We start from the raw sequence: 24,176 nt of genomic DNA on the forward strand, positions 1-24,176 counted from the left end.
TGAGCAGTTTCTATAGGCGTTCAAGATACATGGCAAGATTTAAAACCACCATAATGGTAATACTTAAGACCATGCTCCAGGATGATTCTGAAACAGTGAGTGTTAAAGCAAAAATTTAGAGGTCTGAGAAAAAACCTAGGTTAATGAAAGAGTCAAGAAATAAGAATAGAGGGACGCCTGGGTGGCTCAGTTGGTTAAGCAGCTGCCTTCGGCTCAGGTCATGATCCCAGCGTCCTGGGATCGAGTCCCACATCAGGCTCCTTGCTCAGCAGGGAGCCTGCTTCTCCCTCTGCCTCTGCCTACCATTCTGTCTGCCTGTGCTTGCTCTCTCCCCCACTCTCTCTCTCTGATAAATAAATTAAATCTTTAAAAAAAAAAAAAGAAAAAAAAAGAAATAAGAGTAGAGAGAGAAGTCAATGAATCAGAGGTAAGCTGAGATAAGAGAGTCTCTACTGCCTTAGCTAAAAAAGGGATTTAAAGAAGAGGAGGAGGTCAACAATGTCAAACCCTGCCAATAAATTGGAGTACAGCTAGAAAAGTTGAATAGATTTGACAGAAAATAAATTTGTGATGACCTCAAGGAGAGATTTTCCAGAATGGCTGCATGATTCACATATTTATGCATTTTCGGCTCTTGCTTTCCTTGCATTAATAGAATTTATATACATACATATAAAGATACTTCTTTCTGTTATGCATTAAATCCCTCCTCCAAAATCTAATTTCCATCTCATGTGTCACTTAATCTAAATGCAGTATTAACTTGTTTGCACTTCTGTTAGTGAATGAAAGAATATAACATGTTTTGTATGTTATACTTAATTGAAAAAATTTCATGTAATTAAGATTTAATTCTACAAGTCACATATTTTTCTCTATGTGGATGTGTCCCTGTTATGAATAAAGCCTTTCTGTATGTAAGATTAAACTGGTTAACTTTATATCAGTATACTTGTTGTGCTCTAGGAATAATATATATCTCTCTGGTTTATGACAGCTTATTTTCATAGCATATAATATCATATTTAGTTCTTTTGATAAAACTGATTTGACACTGATCTATCTAATTGGTATGTAGTAAATATTTGAAGACACCTGGGTCCGCAAAATTTTGTCAGATTTTGAGAATATAAAGATATAACAGGTTTAGTTACTAATGGCTCAATTAAATGTGTAACCAATTGATAACTTTAAGTATTTTCAACATGTTTTCACCCTAGGCATTAATATTAATAGGGTAGCTAAAATCATGGATCCCATAAAGTACTCTTTACATACATAAAGTATATATTGAAGGATTTTTTTTTTCAGTTAAAAGAAGAAATGTTTCTTTTTTTTTTTTTTAAGAAGGAATGTTTCTCTTTGTTGAAGTTAACTTTTGCTATGCCCTTCATCTATATAGAAATAAGATTACCTATGTAGAAATCTATATAGGTAGAAATCTTAGAAATCTATAGATTACCTATATAGAAATAAGATTATTACAAAATAAGTAATTGAAAAAGAATATCTCCAGATTTGAAAACTATGAAAGCTTTTAGATAACAATGCCCTGTGTTGACCTTTATTCCTTTCTTTTCCCTTACAATGTTCTTAGAAAGAAGTGCATCTGTGGCACCTGGGTGATATAGTTGGCTAGGCATCTGACTCTTGGTTCAGCTCAGGTCCTAAACTCAGGGTTGTGAGATCATACCCTAAATCAGGCTCTGCACTCAGTGTGGAGTCTGCTTGAGACATTATCTCCTTCTCCTTTCCCCTCACCCCCCACTCTCTCTTTTGCTGTCTAAAATAAATAAATTTAAATCTTAAAGCAACAACAACAACAACAACAACAAAGTGGGTCCACAGTTTACTGTTGTTTAGCTTACAGATGTAAACATCACATTTGGTTCTTTTGATATATCCCCTATCACTTTGTAACATTTCCTCGCTTTCAAGAACAGAAGATGTTCTAGGCTCATCTTGTGTTTTCCATATTTCAGCCCTGTAGTCTATTTTTTTCCCAAAGATTCCTTAATGTACATACACATGCACCAACAGTATTTCTATTTTTTAATTTTTTAATTATTTTTTAAGATTTTATTTATTTATTTGACAGAGAGAGAGATCACAAGCAGGCAGAGAGGCAGGCAGAGAAAGCGAGGGAAGCAAGCTCCCTGCCAAGCAGAAAGCCCCATACAGGGCTCGATCCCAGGACCCTGAGATCACGACCCAAGCTGAATCTATTTTGCTTTTAAATTTAGAACTGTAATTTTACACTTATATGTCTGATTTTAGTCCAGAGTCATAGGATTTATTTTAGTCTCCATTTACATATTTGTAACACCATTTTCCATCAATGAGTAACCTTTTCTGATTGTCTTTAAGAATGTACTAATTTAATCTATTCTATGCAGAAAGAAGTTTCAGAATTTATAATTTAAACAACTATGAAAAAGATACCTCTTAACCACAATGCATTTTTTTTTTTTACAGTTCTTATTTTTTGGAATCAGAATATATTGTCAAAACTTTTACTCAATTTTTTTGAAATTTATATTTCCACTTAGGATTTTAAAGATAGATTTATTTATTTATTTATTCATTTTAGAGTGAGTGAAAGTGTACGCATGGGGTGGGTGGAAGGGAGAGGGAGACGCAGACTCAGCACTGAGCATGAAGACTGGAGTATGACTGATCCCATGACCCAAAATCAGTACCTGAGCTGAAATTGAGTTGGACACCCAAGACACTGAGCCACCTAGGCACCCCTCCACTTAGGAAAAAATACATAAAAAATCTTCACTCCCCTAAAATGACAAAAAATCATCAAAAAGTGAAATATTTATATCTTTTCTTTAAAGCTATCAGAAACCTGTGGCATAAACAAGAGAAGAAATATAAATAAGCAAAGAGGAGAATGACATTCCTTTCTTAGTCTCAACTTTTTTTTTTAAAGGCTATTATACAACTGAAAATTGCAATACAGTGGGAAAAACAGAAGAATGTAATTCATTGTTAAGAGTAAAATCAGTAAGTGGAAACCAACCTAGAGATGATCCAGTTGTTAAAATTTTCAGTAAAGGCCTAAAGCAACTATGAAAAGTAATTTAAAATATCTACAGGAAAAAATAAATATAATGAATAAAGCAGTGGGAATATTGGAAATATTTGGAAAAATTCAAGTCACTAAAATTCATCTACAGTAAAACACAGAGTAGAAGAAAAATTGAGAGAAGATGAACTAAGACTGAACAATCTGTGAGGCACTGTCAGTTACTGAAACATATATGTAATTAGAGTCCTAGAAAGAGAACGTGAAGTCTAAATTTGGATTTCAATCAAAAAATGTCCATTCATGGCTCTAGAAAGTTTAGAAAACCATAGTGAGAATAAATATGAAGTAACCACACCTAGGCATATCAAATTGTTAAAATCCTAAGATAAAGAGGGAAAAAAAGTAACAACAGTTAGATATAAAGGACATAGTAAATCAGGAAAACAATTATACAAAAACAGCTGATTTTCTATTAGAAACATTGGAGCCTAGTTCATAATAGAATGTTATTTACCTAGTCCCCAAAGCTAGAATTCTATATCAAGTGAAAATAAGTTTTTAAGATATTTCCAATGCAGCTAAATAAAGACCTTTATAGGTAAATGAAAATTGGGAGAATTTATTATTATCACACCTGCAGTACAATACTAAAAAATTTCTTCCAGTTTAAGGTTATTGATACTAGATAGAAGTATACTTCTTCAGAAATGAATAGCGCCCCAGAAAAAGTGAAGAAGGGGATAAATATAAAATAAATTTTTACTTTTACATATATGTTCTTCTTTTAAGAAATTCTTGGTTGACCAGGATTGGGTAAACAGAATTATGCTGTTGTAAGGCTCTTATAATATTCATGGTAGTATAATTTTATTTGATGATACTGCTATTAGTTAAAGATCAATATTATAATCTCTGGACAAAGTCAGCAAACTTCTGTTCAGGGGTGAAATCGGTATGTAGCTTATTTTGCATAGATCATGAGCTAAAAGTTATTTTTCTAATTTTAGTCAACTGAAAATTATTTTTTGAAAAAGAACTGTGTGATGGACTATATATATGACTCTAAGTGCCTAAAATGTGTAATATCGGCATTTTTACAGAAAAAAAAAATTTGGATCCCTACTCAAGAACAACTAATTTAAAAAAAACAAACAAAAAATTTCATCAATATGCAAAAAGGATGTAGTTAAAATGTTAATGAGTGAGATTTTTTTTAAAAAGACAATAAAAAAATTCACCCAAATGAACAGAGAATATATATGTAGAATTAAAGCCACATGTAATGTTACATACATTACTATACACCAATAAATTTTAGAACCAAGATAAAATGTGTAAATCTTTAAAAATGTGAAATGTAAGAGTGGATAATGAAGACACAGAGCACAAAAATAATCCTTTTAGTTTATTAAGTAATTAAAATGAGATCATGTCACCTTTTCTCAAAATAGTCAAATCAAGATATTTTTTCAGGTAAGTTATACAACAACTTAAGGGAAAAATTAATTGCTTTCTTCTATAAATCATTATCCAAAATTAAAAAGAGTTGAAGTTGCCACCTCATTTTATGAGGCTATGTAATATTAACTCAAAAGTCTGATCAGAAATTACTACAAGAGAAAATTATAGATTTATCTCTCTTGTGACTATAAATAGAAAATCCTAAAGATAATTTTGATTAAGATAAAAGGCCTTTTGTGAATTTTAACACCCATATATTTTAACAGTGGTTAATAAAGCTAGAAATTGAAGGGGACTTTCTGACATGGTAAATTTACATAGTAATACACTCAGCAAGTATCTTACTAAAAGGAAAATCTTTAGATTTGTGCCTTTGAAGACAGAGAAAAACAGAAATTTTCTCCCCCTGGCACAGTGACTTTTCAACACACCACTGGAAGACTAGAGGTCCTGGATGAGGTTTTAAGAAAATCAACAGAAAAAAAGTTATAGAAAACAAACAAGAATAATGTAAAATGGGATTATTTGCAAGTGATATAAATATCTACCGAGAACGAAAAATAGCAGAGTCAAAAGAACTAGTAAGATAATTCAGTAAATGTGCCAGATAAAAGATATATTTATGAAAGATTCAACTAATTAATTTTAAACCAACAAAAACCAAGACAAGAAGAATTTTTTAAAAAGTTAATACACATAATGCCAACAACACTTTAAAGTATGAAAAAAATCAACCAAGAATATATAAGGCAATTTTAGGGAAAACTTTAAAATTTGAATAGAAAGCAGCAGGATATAATGAATACATGGAGAGATATTTTATACTTCTGTGCTGGATGACTTTATATTATAAATGATACCAAAAATCACCAAAATCAGAAATTCTATACATTTTTAATTAAAATTCCATTTAACTTATTCAAAGAATTTAACAAACTTAAAGATTTAAAGAATAAAACTTCACTAATAGATAAAAATAAGATGGAGGACTTGTCTCATATGATTATAAAGACATATTTAGGATCATATCATTGAAAAGAATATTATATTGTCACAAGAGCAGGCAAATAAGCAAAAACAATAGAAATCTCAGAGATAGATAAGTTTACAGTCAGGACTCAAATTCTCAATATAGAAGCACCATTAATTCAGTGGGAAATAATCAGAGTCTTTAGTAGATAGTGTGGTTAAAAAGTGAGTATATAGACAGAAATAATTGGATTCTCATCCAAAAGGATGGAAAACTAAATATGACAGAAAGAATGTGTACTGAAATGAGAGAAGAAAACTAAATGGGGGGGTGTATTTAAAATGATAGAAGGATGTTCTGTGATCAAAGGTGGTACAAAATTTCCCAACTCAGTTTTGAGAAGTAAAATCTATAAAGCAATAAATAGATTGATAGATGATAGATAGCTACAGAGATACATAGATGGTAGGTAGGTAGATAGAGTACCTTTGTACTGCATTTTTTAAAAGATTTATTTATTTATTTTAGAGAGAAAGAGTGAGCGGGGTGGGAGGGGCAGAGAGAATCTTAAGAAGACTGTACACTGAGTGTGGAGCCTGACAAAGGGCTCCATCTCAGGACCCAGAGGTCATGAGCTGAGCTGATACCAAAAGTCAGTTGCTTCGCTGACTGAACCACGCAGGTGCCCTGTACTACATTCTTATTGACACTTAGCATCTGCTGCTTTACATTCATGACCTAAACTGGACCCTATGATTCTTTCAGGCTTGTTCTGAGCTCAGTCTCCGACTATTTTGCTGCCATGTTTACCAGTGATGTTTGTGAGGCCAAGCAAGAGGAAATCAAGATGGAAGGCATAGACCCCAATGCCCTCTGGGACCTTGTGCAGTTTGCATATACAGGTACAGTAAAAGAATTATAGCTTCATGTTGCTGTCTTGTAAATTTGAGAATTTGAGAATTTAAAGGTTAAAATGTGCTTAGTTTGTATCTTTCTCTTTTTCAGTTAAAAGGTTATCAGGGAAAAATCAGACTACCTTTTCATTTGTCATGGACTCACATATGTATATATGTATACATGTACCCTATTCCCATCTACAAAGGTCTTAATAAGCTTATAAAAATAAATAGTCAATAGAGTGAGCTTGGGAGTGGAGCAAAGAGGTTATTAATTATTAAATAAGAATTTTTAAATGTCCATCATGAGAGCATCAGGAAGAGAAATATATTATCATTGGAAAGTATGGTTGAAATAACTCTTTTCTCCTTAAAATTTATTATTTTAATATTAAAATCTTCATAGAACATTTAAGGTGGAATTGACAAACTTAGCTGAAAAGGACAATGAAGATACTTAGAGTTATGGAAATGACTACATTTTGAGGTTTTTTCTTCCTGATCTACTATGTGGACATTTTCTAATGGCCTTTGCATTATGTTATATTTAGTATATTCAAATAAGTTTGCTAATTTAGCAAACATTTGTTGAACGTTTCTCAGTGTGCAAGTATCAGCTGTGTCTCTGGAGAATAAACTAATGAATAAGATGTCTTCATCTTCCAGAAGCTCATAGTCTGAGAGGAGAAGAATTAGATGTGGGAATAAATATTGATATAATGTGACACCTGAAGAGTTAGAAGGCATAAACCCTGCTGTTCGAAGCATTATCAGGGCTCATATTAATTTAAAACATTTTAATAATTTTCAAGATGATTGTGGTAAGGGGAGTCATTATAATAAGGTATTGTGATACAAGCCAAGGTAGATAGTATGAACTGAAGTTGTCTATATACATATATATATATATATATATATATATATATGTATATATATAATTTGAAATGCCATGTGGCTTATTTTGCATGAACTCTCAATCATACTATGAAACAAGAAAAACTGTAGACTAGGGCTTGATAATCAAAGCAGCAGGACCCTAGTTTAAGGAGCTGTGTTTTTGTAGCGTATTTGGTTATGGGAAACAAGAGGTTGGCATTGCAAAGATCAGCTGCTAGGACCAAAATGCTGTGGGACTAGTGGGAATCTGTCTTCCTGAAGGAGGATTTGGCTTCTCATAGAGGGGAGTTTGCTACTATAACACTTAATCAGTAAATGAAGACTCTTTGAAAAGAAAAATGCTCATGCTCTGGGTGCTTTATCTCAAAGTAGCAATGTGATGGACAGACACACATTTTCCAGCCTCAGTTCTTTTTATTTATTTTCATTTTTAAATAGATTTATTTATTTATTTTGAAGAGAAAGAGAAAGAGAGAGTGCGAGCACATGCACACACAGAGTGAGTTACCATGCAGGGTGGAAGGGCAGGGGGAGAGGGAGAGAGAACTTCAAGCTGACTGAGCATAGAGCCATACAGAGCTGGATCTCACAACCCTGAGGTCATGACCTAAGCCAAAATCAAGAATTGGGCACTTAACTGACTGAGCTACTCAGCACCTGACCACAATTATTTTTAAATTATATTTTGCCCAAGCAAATATTGCACTGGACAAAGGTAAGCGAGTGGAAAAGTATGTATTCAAGGCTGTTGCAAAAGGAGAGAAAAACAAAGTTCAGTCTTTAATTCTGCTGAAACAAAGAGAGGGAGAGGTTTTTAAGTGTTAGGATGAGAGTACACAGACCATCTGTGTTTACTGTTTGGCTTTACTTAAAGGAAAAGTAAACATTTTCCTATCTTTGGGATATAATGTAGTTTTACAACTCAGAGCAAGACATTCACTCAAATTATACGTCTATTTCCCACAAAAACTGAAAGATAGGGGTACTACTATCATCCTTGAAGCTGACATTTCAAAGAGAATGCTTCTGGGGCCTTAAGAACAAGATTCCTGGGTTGTAAAACTGGCAAAAAGGCTTTAAAATTTACTTACATCTCAGAGGGGTAGAGAAAGAACTTAACAAGTACAAGTTCTCTGAAGTAAATTATCTGAGAAAAGGGAGACCAAAGATCTGAAGTTCAGAAAGTAGCCAGTTTACAGCTCAGTCAAGCTGAAGGCCATTAAAACCATCTAGTCTTCAATCTACATACAACCTGAAATAGTAACATAAAGGATCTTTGGCCTCCCAACCAAGAGAATAAACATAACCACACTGTTTCCTTGAAAGGGAAGAATTATGAAACTTACATTTCAGGGTTCTTTCTAGGAACAAAAAGACATAAATCCAATCCTTACAGTCTCCATGGCCTGGCAATCTTGCATTTCTCTTATTCAAAACTAGGTCAAAAGACACTCATCATCATGCAGAACAAAGTTGGAAGGTGTTTCAAAGCTCCCTGCTGAATGTAGTGACCCAGATTTGCTCAGCTTTATGGAAGGCAGAAAAGATATAAAGTAGCCTTTCAGTTGCCACTGCTCCTTTGGTCTTTGATGCAATATCCATAGCTCCCTGGTCATTGATAAATTTCTTATTGTTGGTTTATAGAGATAGATGAGCAAATAATTTACAAGCTAATACTGGGAGAATTTGGGGCATAAGATAAAGTACCTTATCTTTTTATAGGTTTTTTCAAACAAATTACAACAATAGAAGAGATGTAGTGAGCAATGACAGAAAGGTAATAATAGGATGAATCTGTATATGTGTCCATTTAGGTAGTGTGCTAGCTAGTCTCTGAGACTTTTCTTGGTAGTAGGTTAAAAAGAATGCATCACAGAAGAGGGAAAAAATGAATGAGCAGTAAAGACACTTAAAAGGTCAGCTATTTGATAATATTTTCTTAAATTTTTAGGTTTGAGAGGCTTTGGAGAAATTAAGGAAGATCAACTCTGTAAAGCATTGATAGTTAACTATTAGCTGTAGAAGTAAAGTATTCAGTAGAGATCCATAAGATTGCTTTAAAATAATTTAAACAGATTAAAATTTCCATGAGATCTGGAAAGTCTGGAAGGTTTGAAAGAACCATATGTAGCTAATTTATTCATTAATGTAGAAATTAAGGGGGGAAAATGAAAGCGTAAAGTAGCTTGCAATAAATTCTTGACTAAGATAAGCTTCAGTGATTATAGGGTTTAATAATCGTTGATTTGAAGAATGAGGAATTATCCCTTAAAGAATTTCAGGTAGTAAAATTTGCACATGGTAAGTCATGGGAGACATCTTCCCTGTCTACAGCTCTTTCCTCCTACTCTAGCAAATTTGAATAAAGTGGGACCAGGGGCCTGATAGAGCTTCAGTAAGAATGAAGGCAAGTAGCTACAGATTTATTTTTCTGGTAGCTAGGAAGACGGACCTAGGTACAAAGGAGGTGACTGCGGTGATGGTAATAGCTCAAGGGTAATATGAATATTTTTAAAGGAAACATATAACAATAAAAAAGTTAATACTAGCGCTATATAAAATAGGATAAAAAAAACAGTAAGGTTTTCATGTTGACAAAATTAAACCGTTCTAGTGGCATAAAGGATTAAAATACAGCAATAAAAATGATGTCTAATTATTACAGTATCAAAATTAGCTCCTTTAGGTCATTTTTTTTCACACATTGTCATAGTTCAGGAATGGAAAAGAAATGAAAATTTACACTAATGTTAGAAATAATTGTATATCTAATATGAGGTTCATATCAATTTCCTAAGTTCTTACTTAGCTGTTTAAATGGTTTCAAAATTTCTTTTTAAAACTTTCTATTGGATTTTTTAATGGTTTTCAACCAAGAAATCTGAGTATGATCTTAACTATTCATAGAGAGCAAAAAGGGCAAAATCAATAGTGCCTGTCATAAAATCATCTCCTTTTATAACTGGTGACTTACATTTAAAGTTTGAATTCTTAGTTATAATCCAAAAGATACATAATTACAATATTGTGTATCAGTTTTCAAAATGAAACCATAATCCAGCTAACAATATTTAAACATACTGCATGAAAAGAGTCACACTAGGGACTAGAAGATAAAATACAAATTAAGACTGGATGGATACAGGTTAATATAACATAAACCTTTAAACGAATTTGATAATGAATGAAATTATTAGAACAGGGCATAGTGAAAAAGCTCTTTACTTCTGTTTTCAAAAGCAGTAAGATCTGTGTACCACTTTTCACTTTATGACTTTCTCAGTTATTATAGTGCAAATACTTAAAAACAGCTTTTTGGGTATTTTCCTACATGTAATGGAGCTTCTGTTCTGTAATTTTACAGAATTTCTATTCTAATTTCTAGAAAAGAAACCTGAGATAGTAATTGTTGAATCTGTAATAAAGCCTGTGATTTGAACTATGAAGTCAAGGCTGTTCTGGAGTGATTCCACAGAACATATTTACAAGCACAGAATCAAAGAAGAAAATTTAAAAAATATATATGTTTATAGTTTATCTCATTCTACTTTCATATTATATAGAAACTTAGAGATGTATAGAACTATAGAAATTCCATCCCTTACATTATAAATTTTATTGATGAACATTTTTTTCATGGCTAAGTATGTGAGGCAAAGCAGAGGCACCAAAACTGTCTTTTGTAAGAAGTGCATATTTGGTATTTCAAATAAGCATTGAAAAATCTTCTAAGACAAATCAGAACTTTGTTGGTCTCTTTTGAATTAATGTGAGGGGACAGATTTTTTTCCAGCTTTAAGAACCTCTGAAGTTCTTCAGGCAGTCCATCAATGAAATAAAGTAACCTGACAAAGATCAATAGTAAGACACTGAATCTAATACTAGAATGAAACATCAGAACACACATTTAATGGCATTTTCTCTACTGAATCAATGTCCTTTGTAAAGTTATCAGTTATGCTGGAGTTCCTTGGAGCAGCTTGTGACCAAAATAGTTTGGGTAGCTTAAATTGACAACCACATTACTGTACAGTGGCTTACTGCAGCTTTGGATCATGTTTCTTCCCAGTCTTACTGCTAGTTCCCTGCACAAGGCAATAGTACCTATCAACTTAAGCACATTAATGCCTAATAGTCCTTGTCCTGTAAATGCACTGAACAACTTTCAAGTGTTACTAGATGCCTACTATGTGCTGTGCCCGATAGTCTTTGGAAGACAATTTACTTAATTACACACATTTTCTGTCTTTATGGGACTTTCAAGTTTAGGGTATAAAATAACTAGCTTTTGCTGTATTCTTTTCATATAAACATATATTTGATAGACAGTCTAATATTTCTTCCTTACAGAATGGTATAAAGCAAATGTTGAAGGCCATTACATTGGTTGTGTGTGTGTATTTAAATGAATACATATATGTAGATATACATAAACATACCACACACACACACATACACATATATTTTACATGTATAATATTTATACATATTTCAATATTTGCATTCTGGCCCCAAACTGATGATCCTATAGTGAAAATAAAAGAGGAAATTTAATATATTTGAAAAGGATGCTCTGGAGTTCACTATATTTTAGCATTCTTTCAGGTTGATTGAAATTTCCTTCTGGTTTCTCTTTTATATAGTCCCTACTATCCAGACATACTTGAAAATATACTGTGTTCATTGATGCGTAAGGAAATAGAGTTCTAACAAATGTGGGAGATGGGACTGCAGGGTTACTAGCAAAGTGTCAGGTCCTGTAGAGAACTGATAAGGACACAGTTTAAATAAAGGAAGCTGTCCATCTAGCAGTGGTATTAAGAAGAAAGGTAGAAAATTAAACTGCCAAATGGCAAACATTTAATCATACTGAAGAGTTAACTTCCTTATTAAAAAAAGAAAGGTTTATGTGCCACTGAAGTTAATTAAAATCTTAGTACATGCTAACAAATGTTAAGATAGCTTCTGCTTACTGCCAAACATTTGAACAAAATAAATACACACATACAGGAGACGAGATGTTTAATGTTCTGCTTTGATATTAAAAAAGCATACATCAATATAGTCAGCCTGGACTGAATATTCTAAACTCCCCTCAGAATTTTTTATTGTAATTAAACGTAAATTATTGTTTCATTTTTATTACTGGTTTAATTCAAGTGGCATGAATTATGCAAGCACATTAGCAGAATATTAGTTTTAAAGTTAGAACTTTCACTAGTTGGAAAATTTCTATTCTCAATTTAAGAAATTGTGACTTTAAAGACTGGCTTTATCTATTATTATTTTATGCATTAATTTAAAATATTGATTTAGTAATTTCCATAGGATGCTGACATAATCTATTCAGGAAGAAAAAAAGTAAAAATAATAAAAATAAATCAGTTATATATTATCATCCTATTTCTGCCTTTTCATTATCCCAAGAACCTTTATTTGCTTGTGTGTGTGTGTGTGTGTGTGTGTGTGTGATGAATGATACAAGCTAATTTGGAGAAATTTTTGTATCAAAATAGATAATAAAAATTATGTACATTTTCTGAATATTTTATAACATTTTGTTGTTACTAAACTGCATCTTGGCTTCATGCTATGGAATTTCATAAACAGATTGAGAAAGAAATTGGTATATGAAACTTAATATTTACTAGCGATAGTGGAAAAGTTATGTCTCTTCTGCTCTGTAATTCACATTTACTTTCTGGGTCACCAAGTAAGGAAAATCTCCCAGATCTCATCTTATAATCAACTTTGTTTTCTTAAAAAATCTGCTTGGATTTTATTTTATTGTTACTCACAATCTTGTAATTGTTGACATTTTTCCTTTGGGTACTAGGAATTGTATAGAGAAACTGTTTGCATGTCCTTTTTGTCCTACGTTTTGCTTTGGATCCTCGGAAGGCAGGTACTGACTCCTGTGTCACCATGCATGTGTGCAGAATACACGCTGTGTATTTTTTGCATTAATCTCCTTTTGACTATATTTTTCGGGGTCACTTCACCTTCACTCTAATCCCAAAATATCAGCACACTTGTTCCTGTTGTACTTGCGGGGTAGTATGTAGAATTCAACATCTGAGACCTGTGGGGTTTTTCTTGGCCTTCACCAGGACTAACATTCAACCAAAACTCACTGAGATGATTCAGCCCAGTATTCGTTCAGACTGTTGGGCATTTATTCTAATTGGCATGTTCTTACTTCTTACTTCTCAAGTATTTTAACTATATCCTTTGAGCTCCCCCAGTTTTACTTAGAGGTCTTGGTCAACTTACTTAACTTTATAGAGTCTTCATATTACTCAACTCTAAGAAAGGAAAATAATAATGTCTAAGTACATGAGCTAATAAAATTATGTGGGTTTAGCATACTGCTTAGAATGTTATAAACACTCAATTGTGATGATTATTTGTAATGGGTGTTTTTACAAGTTCCATCAAATCCTTTGTAGAATCCATATAAAAAATGAAACTGGAGATAAAACTGGGGAGTGAATCATCACTTTGTCGACCGTTATTAATTTTAAATCTGATTTATTATTTGTGCTAGTATTATAGTATGAACTCTCATCTATATATAATTTGGTATACATTTTTAGTGATTTTTACTGCCTTATATATTTTAATTATTTTTATCACCTATTGTCTTCATTATTTTAGCATATCTTATCTCATTCCACCCAGTAACAAGATGAGATGAGCAAGTAGTCAACTCTTACTGTCAGTTACAAAAATGAAAATACCTTGCTATAGAGGACAACAAAATTCCATGGACGTGGGAGCATAGTCCAGTTTTCCCACAGGCATTCCAATGTCTTTTCTGCTAGATCTGAAGGTATTCAATGTTCTGTCTGATTAACAAGAGAGGGAATGCTGCCTATATGTATTTATGTTACTACTTCCATTTTATTGCTTTCCATTTTACTAGTTCCAATTTCCTAGTACCAACTGCCATCAAATATAATTTCTTCTTACAATTAATTTCCTTTTCCACAAAATCATGAATAAACTGAAGAAAGTATGTAGATGCTACAAATGGAGAATTGTGATTGATCCTAGCAGTATACCACTGATCATCCTAAGGCTGGGACATTCACAATTTCATAACTTTGCAAATGTAAGTCTGATTTTGTTTTGTTATTATTATGTAAATAAGAAGAATGATTAAAAAACCCTACATGTTTAACATGTAACATTTTCAGGATGTTTTACACACATCTGTATTACTTCTCATAACTTTCATGCAGTTGGGAACAATGCAGCAACAACCCCACATAGGTTTCTGAACAATACATATCCTTAAAAATATACTTGAGTTGTGTTTTGATTATTCTCAATACTTTGCATTTGAAATTGGATAGTGGGGATTCTTTCTGCAGAAGTATGTGGTGGAAAAAAAACAACTAAAAACAATAAACAAGCAAAAACAAGCAAATAAAACAACTCCAGTCACCCCCTTTAAAGACTTCCAGGAATCATCATTTTGTCTGGTTATCACCTTCATTCAGGCGAGACTTCCCCTTCATGTGGAGACATGAAATTCATAAAAAGAACTCTTAAGAATTTTGTTTTTAAATGCTTTGTCTACCTCCCATAAAGGACACTAAGGGTTACCCAACAGGGAAAACATTTCAGCCAGAAGTGAATGGTATGCTGAAAACACATCAGAAGGGAATACCTTGATCTCTTGACTCATTTAGATTGTGTGCTTGAGCTTTCTTAGACACATTATAGCCCTGTTGTAGTCCTCTTGAACTCCTTTTGCCAGAGAAAATATTCCACTAAATGACATTCGTGCAAGTCTGATGCTTGTGTCTGCCAGGTCTTTTCTTCTTCTCTGGAGATGTTGTTTAGGAACATGTGTGTGTGTGTGTGTGTGTGTGTGTGTGCGTGTGTGTGCACAGTGGGGAGTGGGGGGTGAGGTACTGCAGAATAAAATATCTATAAAAAATCTAGACTAGTAATGGAAGTTCAGTCTTGTGAGAAGAATTATCAAAATCACTTTAATATATAACATGTTTATTTCTGATTCATTCATGTCAAAATGTAAACAATACTTTGAATTATATGTCATTAATTATTTTCATGTGTTTTCCCGGACCATATAGTGTACTTTCTGATAAATGGGTATTTTAATAGGGCATTTTAAAATTTTTTGACAAATTATTATTTTACTTATCAAGTCGAAGAAAATATATGTAGGAACTCAAGCACAAGCCTCATTTTTCATATGTATTTTATTTAAATTTGCCATGTCACAAACTGGCTCAAAATGGCTCCAAAGTAAAATATATTCAGGAGGGAAATAAGTGGTCAATAATGTATAGGGTAGTTTTTTGACATGTATTAGAGAGTTAACTATATATTCCTCCAATAACACTTTGTAACTATTTTGAGGCTAAGAAATACTGATTATGATTAGGTGCTGTTAGATGTGAGGATTTCAAGAAAAATATGAATGCTTATAATCAGAAAATGAAAGTGGTTAATCTCTGAAAATGATCTAAATGACGGCAGAAAAAGAATAAGATAACATATTAAGCATATTTTGAAAGCCAGGATACTGCTCCAAAGAAAATTATCTGTTAAACAAACAAACATAAAAACATCTGGCAACTCAGAAGCCTGGCAGAACGGAGGAAATTGGGAATATGGCCTCCTGCACAGGTAGAATGCTAGAACTCTTGATCTGGGCAGATTGCCAGATGATAACATATCAAAACTGTAGCCTTTATTTCCACGTCACAGCCAGCCAAGTTAGTGCATAAAATCTTTAAGCATCCTAAGACGGAGCAACTTTGTAGATAACTTCAATTCAACCTAGTTCTATAAGAACATTCTTTTCCATAATGTTACTGTAACATCTGTCCAGTGAGAAGGTGTATTTTCTTATACTTACCTTTCAATCTCCCCTCTGTTTTACCCACCGAAGTAGAAAAATAAAGGAAGAGCAAATCTAAAAAGTCATTTACAGAAGCCACAAGACTGATTTGGTCTTAATTTTGTGGCTCAGAATCTGTGATGTATGTATAAGGCTTTGAAATTCAAAGAAAAAAGACCTGAAATAAGCATTCATATGCAAATCAACAACACCCCTGGTATGATTTATACGCTAAGAGTCGTAAGAGTCTTAAGATTCTGTTTGTAGTCATAGAAATTACATACTAATTTGTTTTAGCTTCTCAGGCACCAAGGTAGAGAAAGAAGCATAATCAGTTATAAATAAAAACAAGGATTTTCCTCAACATACATAGGTTTCTAATAGTGAAATCTGAGAAGAATATTTTTGAATATTTGGATATTTATAAAACTCTGTATTATGTACTTCAGACACCTTCACTAATATGCCAAAAGTGGATATAGTAATGAATTATAAAACTGTTTCTTCTGTTGGCTGATTCGGGTTCAAATGATACTGCCCAGACACAGAGATTACTAATCATTTCATACATCAAACAGGAAGATATTAAAATCCAGGGATAAATCTCAGTTAGGTTGAAGGTACTTTTAATTTAAAGAGATTAATACTGGGGCACCTGGATGGCTCAGTCAGTTAAGTGCCAGACTCTTGATTTTGACTCAGGTCATGATCTCAGGGTCATGAGGTTGGCGTCTGCATGGTGGGTGGAGCCTGCTTAAGATTCTCTGTGTGTCTTTGCCTCTCCACCCATCCCCACCTCCACTCTCTCTCTCCTTCTCTCTTAGAGAGAGCGATTGTTGTTACTGATGCTGAACTCAAAAGAATGTGTTTCACCTAAAGATATTCTAAAATATTAAATTCTGTAATGGCCAAATGAGCATATGTGTAGTATGTTTGATTCATCGGTTGACCAATTATGTTACTTACAGTAGAAGTTTGGATAACTTGTGTAACTATGAGTTGATGCTTATTTTTTTCCCCTCACAATCAAAATTTCCTTGAGTATTGAGTGGTAGCCTGGGTTACACTAAACACTATAGCAAGTAGTGCAAGTATAGCAAGTAGAAAAAAGTCTATGTAGTTTATTAAGGACAGAGTTATAAGCTATGATATACTGAAAATAAGGGGTCCACTTGATGGTTAAAGTCAAGTAAATTGAATGCCTATGTATGGATGTGGGTCAAGGGATTATTCAGAAAAAGTCAAGACTATTTCGTGTTCTTTTCCAAATGATAGATATGTGAGAATACTAGATTTAAAACAATTTAGGTAAATGAGAACTACTGAAATTTTTAGTTCTAACCTGCTACCCACTGGGCTTTTTAAAGAAAAAGGTGTGCAGGTAGAATTAGAAAAATCATGGGTTTTATGATCACAACTACCTTTTCACTGGCCCTTGCATAGGTATTTCCCTGACTTTTCTAAAAGTGAGCCCTTAAACTCTGAGATATATTTAGTGCTTGAAAAACACAAAGCATGTTTTTCTTATAGCTGGAATCCATAAAAGACATTGTTTATTAATAAGCTCTAAGTTGATAGGATTTTCCAGGCATAGCCTGTCATTCTGTTTTCTAAAGCTAGTTTGCAACCAGGATTTTCTTCCAGATGAGAGGTGGAGAGAGAGACAAGGAAGTCAATAATGTGGTGCATACTAGAATAAGGAATAATTTAATGATAGCAAAAGTCCAAAGTGCAGTAAAAATCACTTTCTTTTGGTAACTGTTAAAAAGACATGTAAGCCTACTAAAAATAATGAAATGATGTAAACCAAAACTTTCTTAACTCTCCTGCCTTTTTCAAAACACTCAAAAAATGCAGGAATTTGTTGCTATAAATAAATTATTAAGTAAAGAAATAAAGGGGAAAATACAAGCCTCTTATGAAGAACTTCACATCATTTATGTAATTAATTTTTCCTCAAGGAAATAGAGCATGATGGCCCATTCGTTAAGTGTCGTTATGCATAGCGTCCTCCTCCCAGAAATCATAGTAAGGAAACGGAGACAAAAGGATCATTTTACAGTGGAAAAACCTGACAAACACTACCTCTACTGTTGGGTGACCTGATTGTGTGGAGGCCAGAGGCACAGGTGGTGAAAGAATTCACCCAACACAGAACAAAAGAGATAGACATTTACTAAATAATAATAATAATAATTTATTTTTTTTAAAGAAGAAGTTTACTGAATATACTGTAAGGGAGCAGCAGGCAGAATTGCAAGGAAGTTGCAAGGAAGCAACTTTCTGCCTGGAGGCAGTGGTTGGGATTGTAGTTAAAAAAGGAAAGGTGAAGAGGTATGGGAACATATGGAAATTTCCTTTTTGGTATCTGTGTCTGGGTATAAGTTATTCATTGTTCATGTAGGACTTATAGATGTTTTGAGGTGGTTACCTAATAGGCCTGCCTGTATTCAACCTGAGGTCACTGTGGACCCTTTAACTAACTCAATTTTCATTTTTCAAGTTGGTTGCCTAAAAGACGCCTCTAGTGATCAAAGTTAACATCACCAATGATAAGCATGTTGAGTGTATGTGATGCAGGAAAGATGTTAGTTTTGGAAGTTGATGACCAAGAAAGAATTCTTGAGACATCTTAGGTGCAAAAAGGTGATTTTATTAAAGCTCAGGGACAGGACCTGTGGGCAGAAAGAGCTGCCTGGGGTCATGAGGAGTGGCCCATTACATACTTTCAAGTTGGGCTGGGGTTAGGGATAGCATAAGTCTCAAAGCAATTTCAGAAGCAAGGATTTCAGGACCTTGAGGGGGCTAGCTATTGTTGGGAAAGGGTCATTTATTACCATCTAATAAAACCTTAGTCACCAGACCCTTCAGATGTATATCGGTGGGCCATATGGTTCGGGGATGATTGCCAACATGTATCTTGGGAGTAGAGATAACTGAAGTTTCCAAAAAAAATTGTATATGTTAAAGTAGACTATAGGATCCTAGGGTGGGGATGAGAGGTCTGGCTAGGATTGCCTTTTGCCCTAAGCAGTCTGTCAACATCAAGTCATCTGAGTCCCTAGAGAAATGTCACTCTGCCTATTTCAAGGACTTGTCAATGGGCTGTAGGTAGTAAGGAAATTTAATAATTTTTCTTCTGCTTTTGTTTCCCACATGAGTATGTACTCTTGATATGATGTGATGAGACCAAAACCCATATTCCAGTGTAATCATAATTAGATTAATCTCAATTGAGGGATATCCTACAAAATACTTAACCAGAGGTGCCTGGGTGGCTCAGTGGTTAAGCCTCTGCCTTCGCCTCAGGTCATGATCTCAGGGTCTTGGGATGGAGCCCCGAATATGGCTCTCTCCTCAACAGGGAGCCTGCTTCCCCCTCTCTCTCTGCCTGCCTCTCTGCCTGCCTCTCTGCCTACTTGTGAGCTCTGCCTGTTAAATAAATAAATTCTTAAAAAAACAAAAACAAAAACAAAATACTTAATCATAACTCCTCAGAACTGTCAGTCATCAAAAACAAGAAAAGTCTGAGAAATTATCCAATGAAGAGGACCCTAAGAAGACAAAGACTAAATGAAATATAGTATCCTGCATGAGATCCTGAAACAAAAAAAGGGGAATAGATAAAAAAATAAATAAATCAGTAAATGAGAGTAAAGTATGGATTTAATTAATAATAATATGTTCATTAATTTAACATTTGTATCATACTAATGTAAAATGTTAATAACTAGGGAAATGGGTTTTATATATATATACATATATATATATACAAGAAGCCTCAGTACTATCTATTCAAGTTTTCTACAAATCTAAAATATTTTTAAAGAAGTTTATTTTTAAAAATTCTATGTACTTAAATATTAATTTTTAATATTATTTCAATTCTAGTGGGGTAATGATATTATTTCTCTTTCTTTCCATTGAAGGTAGAGATAAATAGATGATAGATGGATAGATAGATATATAGATAGATAATTTGATTTACTTTATGGATTTTATAGGCAATGCTTATAATTATCTAGTAAAATGCATTTTTAAATGTGATTTTAATAGTAAAATATAGTTATACAGTACAGTTGGTAATAGGATACCACTTTTCCATTAAAATTACAACATAAATTCACATTCTTCTATTATCTTCACTTTTTCCTCCGCATCCTATTTTCATTTCAATACAGTGTAAATTTAAGCATAGCTTCTATAAAATCACTTCAAGTCTACTACATATTTGGAATACTCAGTAGCATTAGCATTTACTTACAGTGGGACTGTACACACATGTAGCATGTACTTGGAAGTACCATATTCAAAAGGCATTCCCTTTCAATTCCCAAAGTTGAGTCTAATTCTATCTAATTCTATCAATCTAATTCATATAGGGTCAAATCCATTATTGGGGTTTTAGCCCATTGGTAACTATTGAGTATGATACAGTTTTTTGTCAAAGCAACATAGAAGAAATATTTCTGAGAAACTTTAGTAAAGATTTCTTCACTGATTCAAGGGAGACATGGAGGAAGGAATAGTTTCTCTTTCAGTGATGTTTTCCTGTCTGAATGCGAAGCTTGAAATTATGGCAGCTATGAGGGAAACGATAAGGCATTTGAGAAGATGGTTGCTTTCTGATGATGTGTTGAGTCTTTCAATTTTTTTTTTTTTTTCTGGAGACAACTATCTTCTGCACTTGTCAAAAGAGGGTATACCTATAGCTATTTCCTTATTATTTAAGAAAATATTCTCAGGGCTTTCAGTTATTCTAGTCACAGGCTCCTTAGCTATCTGAAGTTTCATGTAGGTATCTCATATGTTTAAGCTAATTTTCTATGGAATCCAAAGTAAAAATATGTAGACTTACTCTGCTCATACATCTAACATTTGTGAATATTATGCCTTAAAAGTTAACTTTGAATGAATGTGTATAAATATTTTTTTCTTTAAGAGTATTCATGTTTTCTTTTTAGGTTCAATTTTTTTTTTCTAATATAATTTTTATTTTTTATAAACATATATTTTTATCCCCAGGGGTACAGGTCTGTGAATCACCAGGTTTACACACTTCACAGCACTCACAAAAACACATACCCTCCCCAATGTCCATAATACCACCCCTTTCTCCCAAACCCCCTCCCCCCAGCAACCCTCAATTTGTTTTGTGAGATTAAGAGTCACTTATGGTTTGTCTCCCTCCCAATCCCATCTTCTTTCATTTATTCTTCTCGTACCCACTTAAGCCCCCATGTTGCATCACCACTTCCTCATATCAGGGAGATCATATGATAGTTGTCTTTCTCCGCTTGACTTATTTCGCTAAGCATGATACGCTCTAGTTCCATCCATGTTGTCGCAAATGGCAAGATTTCATTTCTTTAGGTTCAATTTTAAATCAAATGTTTGGTAGATTTTTGCCTTTTTACCATAAAAGACTGTCAAAGAAATAGCCAGGTTCTATATACATAGAAAAAAATTATATATATATATATATATATATATAAAATATGTTATTATATATATATATATAAAGAAAAATATCATCATGATGTATCTCAGTTTGTATGAACTCAAGCTTAACACTCACTAATATGCCTTCTGACTTTTTACAAAGGGTCTTTTCATTGAATATATTCCAAGTTGAAAAAAATAGAGTATTTTAACTCTGAAACAAACAAGGCTTGTATCTTCCAGATTGGCATCCAGAGTTACCATAGGTAACTTGAAAAAATTAGTCTATAGATATCCTGTGAAAATTCAAAAATTTTCTCCATTTCCAAGAGGAAGTGCCTGCTAAAATATGATCTAAATTATTATGATGTATAATGCTAGATTCAGTATTTGAACTTGGACCCTTTGTTTTTACAGACAAATAACTTGCATATCCTCTGGCTTATTACCCAGATCTAACATCTCTGAATCACTTTCCAAGTGTTGATCTGGAAAGATAAATGTACTAGCATGCACACATACCCACAAACCATTTTACATGTTACGTTTACATTTATAAGATTATTTTGACAATATGTTGTCAAGCATTTTAAGCGGTAGCATTTGAAATATAGGGCATATATGAAATTTCATAGCATATATGAACTTGCCATAACTATAATATGTTCTATATATTGTTAATTGTAAAAAAAAAAAAAAGCACACAATTTCCTTAAGTTATAATGTACTATCTTTGTGATTTTTCTAGTAAAGTTTTAATTAAAGCCTTCGGAAAATAAAGGTACTAGTCCACCCAACTCATCTTTGCTGACATTTAAGTATTCTTTTTAAAAGCTTTATTGATGAATAATTGATATACAATAAACTGCATATATATAAGGTGTACACTTTGACTTTTTGACATATGTATACATTCATAAAATCCTTGCCATAATCAGAATAATGAATGTATATTCATCACCCACTTTCTGATCCATCTCGTTTATCCTTGCTTTTACTCCATACTCAGGTACTGATGATGTGATTTATGCCATAATAGTGTAAACGTTTAAGAATTTTAATTAAGCTGCGTCATAAGGTTTATTTATTTAGTTAGTTTTTTTTTTTTTTTTTTTGGTTTGGTTTGTTTCACTTAGCCTAAGTATTTTGCACTCAGCATACGTAACCATAATGTTGCATATATCAACAGTTCTTTCCTTTGTATAGGTAGTATTTCATTGTAGCCCTCGTTATTTCCAGTTTTGTTTTCAACAGTTTCAGCTATCCAAGCCAGATGATCCCCCTTCTGACATGATGTCAGAAGACCAGCAATAAGGTCATGTTAGGTCACAAACCTGCCTTATTCACCTCACTTCATCTCATCACACAGGCATTTATTATCTTACATCATCAGTAAAAGAACGGTGTGTACAGCACAATAAGTTATTTTAAGAGAGAGACTGTTGGGGTTGATTCCATGTTAAAACATGTTAACCCCCTAGGGCCTGCCTGGGCCTACTTAGCCATAGTGACTCTGTGTTGCCCAGGTAGACATTTTGTTGTTTAATAAATGCCTCAATAGTTACTAGTATGGGTTTCAGGTAACCGTTACTAAAACACACAGATAGGAGACATCCAATCAGCCAAAGCCACGTATGCAGATGTCTGTGATTGTGCCCTATAAAAACTAGCCTGTAAGACCAAGGGTCGTCACTCTCTTTGGAGGTGGCCCTGGCTGGTCAGTCTGACTTCTAATGCTTGGCATAGAATAAAGCTTTAGATAATTTTCACTTTGTCTCAGCCTCATTTACCTGGCTGGTCAGTCTAATGTCTAACGCTTGGCATAAAATAAGGCTTTGCATAACCTTGTCTCAGTCTCATTCCTTTGATAATGGACCCAACAAGACCACATTCACACCATCTTTATTACAGTATATGGTTATAACTGTTCGATTGTGTTATTGGTTATTTTGTTAATCTCTTACTGTACCTAGTTTATACATTAAACTTTATCATAGTTATGTATGTATAGGAAAAACAGTGTGTAGAGGGTTAAGTACTATCCATGGTTTCAGGCATCCCCTGGAGGTCTTGGAAAATATCCCCCACAGATAAAGGGAATTACTGTACTAGAGTTTGTTCATCTATTCACTTGTTAATGAACATTTGGGTTGTTTCCAGTGTTTGACTATTACAAAATTAATCTACTATAAACATTCATATACAAGGCTTTATATCAACATATTGTTTTATTTTTCTTGAGTTAATACTTAGGAATGAAATGGCTGTGTCATTTGAGAGGTGAAATTGTAAACCTGTTTCCCAAAATGGATATACAATTTCACATTTCCACCAGCAGTGCTAATGCAGGTGTAGTGGTATTTCATTGTGCTTTTAGTTTCCATCCACCTGAACATTAATAATGTTGAGCACTTTTCATCCATGTATCTTCTTTTATGGACCATCTGTTTAGATCATTTGCCCATTACATTTTTTTTTTCTTGATATTGAGTTTGAGACTTCTTTATGTATTCTGAATGCAGGTACTTTATCAGACATGATTTTGCAAACATTTTTTTTTTCCTGGTCTGTGGTATATCTTTTTGTCCCTTTAAT

At 33.3% G+C, this 24,176-nt stretch overlaps 1 protein-coding gene across 1 annotated transcript in view; it reads left to right on the forward strand.

Moving 5' to 3' along the window:
* The window catches only part of KLHL1 (kelch like family member 1), a 393,181-nt gene that overhangs the window by 144,092 nt on the left and 224,913 nt on the right, over positions 1-24,176 (forward strand). The window contains exon 3 of the mRNA XM_045080638.1: positions 6,234-6,370. Within this exon, the coding sequence (XP_044936573.1) occupies positions 6,234-6,370 (137 nt within the window). The remainder of the gene's footprint in view (positions 1-6,233; positions 6,371-24,176) is intronic.

The sequence above is a fragment of the Mustela putorius genome, unplaced genomic scaffold, assembly GCF_011764305.1.
Source record: "Mustela putorius furo isolate JIRA1106 unplaced genomic scaffold, ASM1176430v1.1 tig00000480_pilon_pilon_pilon, whole genome shotgun sequence".
Classification (NCBI taxonomy): domain Eukaryota; kingdom Metazoa; phylum Chordata; class Mammalia; order Carnivora; family Mustelidae; genus Mustela; species Mustela putorius.